Raw genomic sequence first — 8,720 nt, 5'->3', positions numbered from 1 at the left:
GAGTCAGCATGCCGGCCCCGTCACCCGACGGCCGGTGCTCATAGGTATGGAGGGGAAAGGGGAAGGAGGACTTGGGAGAGAGAAGACTATGGTTAATTGTGGTTTTCTTACAACTTTATTCATAATTCCTTAATGCCTGAGGGTCCCTAGTTCCCTGCGCACGTGCTGGCCACCCCGTAGGGCTGGCCCGCGGCCGGCTCACCCGTCTTATCGGAGGGACTCCATGTCCACGTGTCCTTTTATCCTTGTCGCCATCCACTCACGTCCGTTCACTCTGCTTGCCAAAATCCAACCGTCCACTCTGATGGTCAAAAACTAACTCCGTTCACTCCGATGGTCAAAATCTAACTCCACGATCGGCGAACAGCGAAGGCTGCTCGAAGCCCTCGCTGCTGCCGTCGACTGCGGCAGCGGCCCTTACGCTGCTTTCGTGCAGGCTATAGGCGTCCTCTTTCGTCTGCCGCCTCCCGCACCCGCGTCTCTTACGCGATCGTGCGTTCCTCTTCTTTTCCGTGTCTCTCCGGACCCGGCCGTCGGTTCTGCCGAGGGCTCAAGTTTGGAGAGATGGAGATGTTGCTGGCGTGGTTGTGGATGTTGCTGACGTGGATGTTGCTGACGTGGATGTTGCTGATGTGCGTGTTGCTGATGTGCGTGTTGCTGATGTGCGTGTTGCTGATGCGCGTGTTGCTGAATGTGGTTTTGCGTGTTGCTGATGTGGTTTTGCGTGTTGATGATGTGATCCTCGGCGTGGCCGGGGATGTGGCCCGTACTGGGGCGCACCACACCCCAACTCAAAAGTGATTGTCCCCTCGGGGTCTAACTGAGGGAAAGCGGGATGCCCTTCATGGGCCTTAATATTACAAAAGGGGTGCCCTCCGTGGGTCTTGGTCGTCCTTACCCTAAACCTTATAGTTCTACCTTATACTCTACCTTATAAATTACGCCTAACTACTATGTACATGAGGGGGAGGGGGGGCCTTGTGAGGGTTACCTCACACCCCATCCCTTCCTCGGGGGTGCGGGAAGACCTTTACCCGGCCGCTGGTCGAGATCTGGATGCGATAGCGGATGCCGGCTACCTCCTCCAGGTAGCGCACCTCCCGGCGTCTCGGCTGGCGCAGATGCCCGTCTATACTACGCAGGAGGGCGATGGGTACCCACCCGTCTTCGGTAACCCATCCGTCGAGGGCGCGGACCTGGGCGTTTGGAGGCAGGGGATCCACCGGGGGAAGCTCCTCCTCCGAGTCGGCGTCCTCCTCGTCTTCCTCGGCGTCCTCTCCTAATTCCTCGTCAGTACTGGCCTCCTCCATGGGCCATGGGGCCGGTCGGCGGAGGATGCCTGGGCGGCCGACTGGTTCGCCTTCGGGGTTGGCCAAAGGCTGGCGGCCACGCCAGCGCTGCTGGTCGGTGGCCGGCATAGGCCTCACCCGCCGCACGGGCCTGGACGGCAGGACGGCAGCTACGGCTGCAGTGGCCGCGGTGCCGTCAGGCGGCGTCGGGGCGCGCGCCGTGGCGGCGGCGTCCGGTTGGGCGGCCGCTTGGGTGGCGGCGTCTAGTTGAGCCATGGCGGCCGGCGGGATGCCGGCGGCCGATCCGGCGGCTGCGTCGGGTTGAACAGTGGCGGCCGGCGGGATGCCGGCGGCCGATCCGGCGGCTGCGTCGGATTGAGCAGTGGCGGCCGGTGGGATGCCGGCGGCTGCGTCGGGTGGAGCAGTGGCGGCCGGTGGGATGCCGGCGGCCGATCCGGCGGCTGCGTCGGATTGAGCAGTGGCGGCCGGTGGGATGCCGGCGGTCGATCCAGCGGCTGCGTCGGGTTGAGCAGTGGCTTCCGCCGTGGGGATCGTGGCCATTATTGTTCGGACCGCGGCCCGGACTGCCTCCCGCTGCTGGGATGCGGCGGACGTGGTGGGTCCGTCGGGGGACGCGGCCAGCTTCCCCAGCAGGAGCGCGAGCAAGTCATCCCCCGTGGGGGTGCTGGCTCCTGCCCGGACGGTTGCCGCGTCGGCGGTGTCGTCGGCGGCGGTGAGCGTGGGCGTGGCCTGCTCCTTGGCGTCGGTGGCACTGGGTGCGGGCCTGGGTGTGCCCGTGGCAGCGGCGCCGGTGGCCCGCACCGCCATGGTGGCAGCGGTGCTGACCCCGGCTGATGCTGGAGGGTCGGGCTCCGGGTACGGGCCCGGCCCGAAAAGCTCCTCGTATGAGGGCGGTGGTGTTTCTCGGTGGGGCGGTACCCACGGCACGGTCTCCTCCTCGTCGAGAAGGACAACTGTGTCCATCGCCGCGCCCCGTGGCTCGTCGTCGTCCGAGCTGAGAGTCACCACCTCAGCATCGGAGACCTCCTCATAAATTGCGCCCAGCGGGCCCACGGGGGTCGGCGAGGCGGGGACCGAGGGGATGGCTGGGTCCGGCTCTTCTTCTGCCTCAAAAATAGAGGCCACCACGTCCTCGTAGGTCAGCCCTTCGCACCATGTGGGGCTGATCGCGGGCGACGGCTGGGCGTCGCTGTCGGCGGTGGTCGCTGGTGGGGTGGATCCGGTGGCATCGGGCGCGGCCGATGGCGGACGCGGTGGGCGCCCCGTGTCGGCGGCGACCGTGCTTGTCGGCGTCGGTGGCCGCGAGTTGCGCCTGGGGCTGGTGGCGTTGGCTGCCAGGTGCAGTCCCTCTAATGCGGGCATCGTCGTGGCGGAAGCCGCGGTGTTTGGGCGCTCACCTGGGTCCTGATTAGCCGGGCGATCGCGGCGGTGGCGATGGTGGCGATGGCGGCGACGTGGTTCGTCCTCTGAATGGCGCGAATGGCGGCGCTGCGAATTCGTGTTCCTATCTCTCGGCATGTTTTTAGCTTTTGCGTCTCACAATTTGTAGGTTTGAACGCGTGGGTCTGCAGAGCGAAGATCGCGCTATCTTTATCGATATCCGATAGCGCGCTGCCCGTACGTATCGAAGTTGCTTTTCGGTCGATCTGGCAATTCCAATAACGAATATTTGGGATCTATGAAAATAAACAAACGTATTAGTAGAGTCCACCCCTCTTTTAGCCTGCTTGAGGGTGGCGCCTATCCTAAGCTCCTGCGCTCCTATAGCTCCTTAGGATCAGAGCCGATGCCAGAGTGGAGGCTTCTGGACTGATCACGGGCGTCGTGGTCGTCGTGGTCGTCATGGGCTGCGGTGATGCTGAGGCTATCCTCGTTCTGATGTTCGTCGTCGTCCGCGTTGCTTTGGTGATATGCTTTTAGGTTGTTTATGCTGGCCGTGCGGCGACGGCGGCTCCCGATATCTTGCAGCCGGACGATGTTCGGCGAGAGGAACTTGATCACTCGGAACGGGCCTTCATATTTCGCAGCCAGTTTGGCCGCGAAGCCCTCGGCGGCGTTTGATAGCACATGATGGCGGGCGAGAACGAGGGAGCCCAATGGTGGCTTCCACTCCCGTCGTCGTAAATTGTAGTGCCGGCCTTGCTCGGCCGTGGCACGTTCGGCGTTGTCGCGGGCCACTTTAAATATGCTGTGCAGCTGCTCGCTCCTCTCCGCTGGGGGAATCAGGGCGGTTCCTCGTCCCGGGGTGACTTCGTCGTAAAGTGCATTGGGTAGGCGTGGTTCCCGGCCTTGTACCAGAAAGGCGGGGCTGAATCCCGTTGTGTCCGACACGCTACCGTTGACGGCCAGCGAGATTTCTGGCAGGAGTTGATCCCAGGTGTTCTGCGGCGCGTCGCCCAGGTATTGCGCGATCATGGTTTTCACGGTCCTGTTGGCCCTCTCCGTAGGATTTTGACGGGGCGTGTAGGGCGCAGTATACTGCAGTTCCATTCCTAGTGATTTGCAAAATGTCCGGAAATCCCGGCTGGTGAACTGAGTTCCGTTGTCACAGACCAGAGTCTTCGGGACTCCGAATCGACTCAGGATCCGTTCTCTAAACGCTCGTTCGAGATATGGTACCGTGGCTCGTCGCAGTGGGACGAGTTCCACCCACTTGCTGAATGAGTCGAGGAACACCAATAGGACTGTGTTCCCTAGCTTGGATCGTGGGAGGGGTCCAACGAAGTCCGCACATAGTATGTGGAAAGGTTCGTCGACCTGGCGGGTGAACATTTTCCCGGCCGGTTTTTCTTGGCTTACCTTAAACTTCTGACAGCTTGTGCATCGGCGTACGTATTTGGCCACTTCTCGAAATAATCCGGGCCAGTAGTACTTCTGGGCGACTCGTGTGCTTGTCTTCCGCACGCCCAGGTGGCCTGCGGTGGGGTGGTCGTGGCATTCCGTCAGCACTCTTGCGCGGTCGTTAGTGCCCACGCATAGTTTCCAGGGGGTGTATTCCTCATCCTCCGGGCGCAGCCCGATGCGTCTGTAAAGTTGCCCGTTCTCCTCTCGAAAGTCTGGATACTTGGCCGGCTCCTGTCGGGTCCTGTGTAGCATTTTCGTGATCCACTTACAGTTGATGTCCTGAACTTGTGCCTGCTGCATGGTGGCCAGTGGCTGGCGCGATAGTGCATCCGCGACCAGATTCTGGGTTCCGCGTCGGTATGTCACGTCATACTGGAACTGCTGCAACTCCAATGCCCACCGAGCGATCCTGCCCGTGGGGTTGTCGATGGAGTTCAACCACTTTAGCGAGTGGTGGTCGGTCAGCACCTCGAAACGGTATCCTTCGAGATAGCAGCGCATCTTACGGATGGCCCATACTATAGCGAGGCATTCCTTTTCCGTAACAGAATAGTTGCGCTCGGCGGTGTTTAGCCGGCGGCTAGCGTAAGCGATTACGCGCTCCTGTTGGTCGATAGTCTGGGTGAGTACGGCTCCCACGCCGTATTCGCTTGCGTCGGTTTGGAGTACAAATTTCTCTTCGAAATCTGGGCACGCCAGAATTGGTGCCTCTGTGAGCAGGTCCTTCAACTTCTGGAACGCCTGTTTCTGCTTCTCGGTCCATCCCCAGCTTTGATCCTTCTTGAGTAGCGAGGTCATTGGTTCGACCACGTCCGCGAAGTTTGGCACAAAGCGTCTGTACCAAGACGCTATGCCGAGGCATCGGCGAAGCTCCTTCAGGTTCGTGGGTGGGGTCAGTTCCCGGATGGCAGCGACCTTGTCGGGGTCGGTCTGTATCCCGGCCTCGCTGATTACATGGCCAAGATATTTTATGCTCCGCTGGAAAAACTGGCACTTGTCTCGGTTGAGGCGGAGATTGGCCTCTCGAAGCCGTCGAAATACCTCGCGTAGATTCCGCACGTGCTCGGAGAGAGTGGCGCCGACGACGATGATGTCGTCCAAGTAGGCGAAAGCGTGTGGTTCCATGTCGGGGCCGATGACGGTGTCCAGCGCCCGTTGGAATGTGGCCGGCGCCGAGTGAAGCCCGAAAGGCATCACCTTCCAGTGAAATAGTCCGCGGCCCGGGACGGTGAATGCGGTGCATTCGCGGCTGTCCGGGGCGACTGGGATCTGCCAGTACCCGTTCTTCAGGTCCAACGTCGATATATAGCGGGCGTTTCGCAGCCGCTCCAAGATGTGGTGGATCCGCGGCAGCGGATAAGCGTCGGGGATCGAGTTCTCGTTTAGCTGTCTGTAGTCGATGCACATCCTGGCCTCTCCATTCTTCTTTGCCGCGATGACTATCGGCGCGCTATGGGGGCTCTTGGAAGGCTCTATGCGTCCATCGCGGATAAGCTCGTCGATCTGTTGGTCGATGACGGCCCTCATCGCGGGATTCCGTGGATGATAGCGTTGCTTAATAGGGCGATCGTGGCGCATCACGATCTTGTGCTCGGCGATGTGGGAGACGTTGGCGATGCTGTTGAAGCGGGACAGTTTTCGTTCGAGAAACTCCCCGATCCAGGGCTCCGGGTAGTTGTCCTCGTGGCCTCTGGCTCTCGGTTCCTCCTCGATGTCGTAGTCAGCGTCAGCGATACCGCAGGATGGAGGTGGTGGTTCCAAATCGCTGAAGCGGACCCTCTTGGCCCCTTTGCGAAATGGGTTTCGCTGAACCGCTACTGGATCAGGCGGAGGTAGCGCTCCGGCCCAGCTTGGGACCGTGCGCACGTTGGGGTGCCTGGCGCTGCGTGGCGCGTCAGGGCGTTGCGGTGAGTGCCCCTGGGTGGCTGATGAGTCTGCCCGAGGGTGCGCCTGTGTGGCGGCTTGTGCCGTCGTCCGTGGGGCGGCTTGTGTTTGCGCCGGTGTGGCGGCTTGAGTTTGCGCCTGCGTGGCGGCTGAGGGGTGCGCCTGCGTTGCGACGGCTGATGCGTGTGCCCGTGGGGCGGCTGGTGTTTGCGCCCGTGTGGCGGCTTGGGGTTGCGCCCGTGTGGCGGCTTCAGTGTGCGCCCGTGTGGCGGCTTGTGTTTGCGCCTTGGTGGCGGCTTCGGTGTGCGCCCGTGTGGCGGCTTTGGAGTGCGCCCGTGTGGCGGCGTCGATGTGCGCTCGTGGAGCGGCTTTGGAGTGCGCCTGGGTGGCGGCTTCGGGGTGCACCTGTGTGGCGGCTTGTTTTTGCGCTCGTGGAGCGGCTTGAACCTGCGCCTGAGTGGCGGCTTGTTTTTGCGCTCGTGGAGCGGCTTTGGAGTGCGCCTGGGTGGCGGCTTCGATGTGCGCCTGTGTGGCGGCTTTGGAGTGCACCTGGATGCCGGGTGTATGCGCCGGCGTGGTGGCACGTTTGTGCGCCCGTGGGGCGGCTTGTGTTTGCGCCTGGGTGGCGGCTGAGGAATGCGCCTGCGTGGCGGCTTCGATGTGCGCCTGGGTGCCGGGTGTGTACGCCGGCGTGGCGGCACGTTTGTGCGCCCGTGGGGCGGCTTGTGTTTGCGCCTGGATGGCGGCTTCGGGGTGCGCCTGGGTGGCGGCTTGGGGCTGCGCCTGTGTTGCGGCGGCCGGTGAGTGCGCCTGGGTGGCGGCTTCGATGTGCGCTCGTGGAGCGGCTTGTTTGCTCCCGGTTGGTGTCGGCGAGCTGGTCCTCGTGGGTTGGTCAGGAATGGGTGGCTCGAGTTGGAGGGTCAAGCCCCCACACTGTAGTGTGGCTCCTCCGTAACACAGGAAATCCATCCCGAGTAGAAGGTCGTCCAGCACATCCGCCATGATGAGGGCGGAGACGCTGACCCGAGCCTTTCCCAGCTGGATCGTGATTCGCAGGGCCTGCGTGAGCTCCCTGCCGGTTCCGTCTGCTAACTTCACCCGCGTTCGCACGGCACGATGGTTCTTCCCGTCGTGGAGTGCCCTTGCCAGGCGCTCGCTTATAAAGCTATGCGAGGCCCCCGTATCCAAGGTGGCGGTGAGTGGTCGTCCCTCGACCGTGACCTGTGCGCGGATACGGTTCCGATCCTGTTGGATGGCGTTGGTTACTGGGTGTGGGAGTTCGGTGGGTTCCTCGAGTGGCTCCCTGATACTCGAGGCCCTTGCCCGTTTCCCGGCGTCTGGTTCCTGCAGCACTCGATAGTGCGTATGCCTTGGCGACCGCAGTCCCAGCAGAACATGGTCCTCTGGTTCCGGCATTCCGTGGCGTAGTGACCAGCCTGGCCGCAGTTTCGGCAGGTGGTGCGGGGGTCGGTTGACCTGGTGGGCGTGGCCCCTTGGGTGGAGTTTCCTCCGGTGCCTCGGCTGGCGGCGTCGTTGGTCGCGTTCCCAGGGCGTGGCACCTGCGGTGTGTGAACAGGGTTCGCCCTAGGTCGTGCGTTCCTGCTCTGGGGTGGATACTCGGCGTCTGCGTTTGCCGACGGGTATCCACGGACGGGTCGGCCTCCGCGGCTGCGGGCGACTTCGTAGTTGACCACCAAATGTGTGAGCTCGGTCAACGTCTTGAAATCCTGGCGGCGGGTAAACAACTGGTACTCGGGCAGCATGTTCTCGTAGACTCGTTCTAATTCCTGCTCCGGCGAGAATCCAGCGCGGCGCATCTGGAGACGAAGATCCACCAGGTACTCCTTGAACGGCTCGTTCACTTTCTGGAAGTGAGTGCGGATTTCGTCGTCGAGGCGTTGGTAGTACCGGGGCGGCAGGAAAAATTCCAAGAATTCCCGGCGGACTTCGGTCCAGGTGCGTCCCTGCAGATCACTGGTTCGGAACCAGCTCTCCGCCCGGCCAGTCAGGAGGACGGTGATAGCGTGCGACAAATACTTCCGGTCGATCCGGTAGGTATCCGCTCGTTCTTCGATATGCTCCACGAAGCTGAGCGGATCGGAAGTGCCGTCGAAAGACAATCCCCATTTGGTCGCCTTGTCGACCACCATCGCGTAGACGCCTGTGTCGGACTGGGATGCACTGGCGCGTGCGGTGCCCTCCGATTTTCCTCGCGTCCCTGGGGACGGGGAAGTGCTGCGTGGTACAGCCAGCGTGTGGTTGCTGCTGGGTACCTTCTCCTGGTAGGGGGGTATCGGCGACGGTGGTTTGATGTCTCCGGAAGGGGTGTACTTGCGTTCCAACTCCCCAAGCCGGATCAGAGTGTCCTCGGAGTGCTCCGGTTGCCTGGCGAACGCGTACAGTCGGGCTCGCTGTTCCTCGACCGTGCCGTTCTGCTCCAGACCGAGGTCGAGAAGAATAGCCTCGAGCTCGTGCTTCTTCCTGTATGAGATCCAAGAAATTCCCATGTTGCTTGATGTGTGTCCTGTGTGTCCTTGTAGTCCTGTGTATCCTTGATTGTCCTGGCTATGGTGCAGGAGCGGCGATGTGTATCCTTGAGTATCCTTGAGAGGATGTGTATCCTTGATGTCCTTGGCGTGGTGTGTATCCTTGTGGTCCTTGAGTGATCCGGCGGATCGATGT

At 62.0% G+C, this 8,720-nt stretch overlaps 1 protein-coding gene across 1 annotated transcript; it reads right to left on the bottom strand.

The window, feature by feature from the left end:
* Positions 1-992: 992 nt before the first annotated feature.
* Positions 993-2,828, bottom strand: LOC108093917 (uncharacterized protein KIAA0754-like). The gene has a single exon (XM_043208724.1). The coding sequence runs from the start codon at positions 2,826-2,828 to the stop codon at positions 993-995; it is 1,836 nt and encodes a 611-aa protein (XP_043064659.1).
* Positions 2,829-8,720: the final 5,892 nt, after the last annotated feature.

Source organism: Drosophila ficusphila, unplaced genomic scaffold (genome assembly GCF_018152265.1).
Source record: "Drosophila ficusphila isolate 14025-0441.05 unplaced genomic scaffold, ASM1815226v1 contig_626, whole genome shotgun sequence".
Classification (NCBI taxonomy): Eukaryota; Metazoa; Arthropoda; class Insecta; order Diptera; family Drosophilidae; genus Drosophila; species Drosophila ficusphila.
Note: the sequence above shows the minus strand (reverse complement) of the source record. Positions and strands in the feature narration are given on the sequence as shown.

Coding starts and splice junctions, on each gene's coding strand:
- LOC108093917 (XM_043208724.1), bottom strand. CDS start 2,828: ATGCCGAGAGATAGGAACACGAATTCGCAGCGCCGCCATTCGCGCCAT.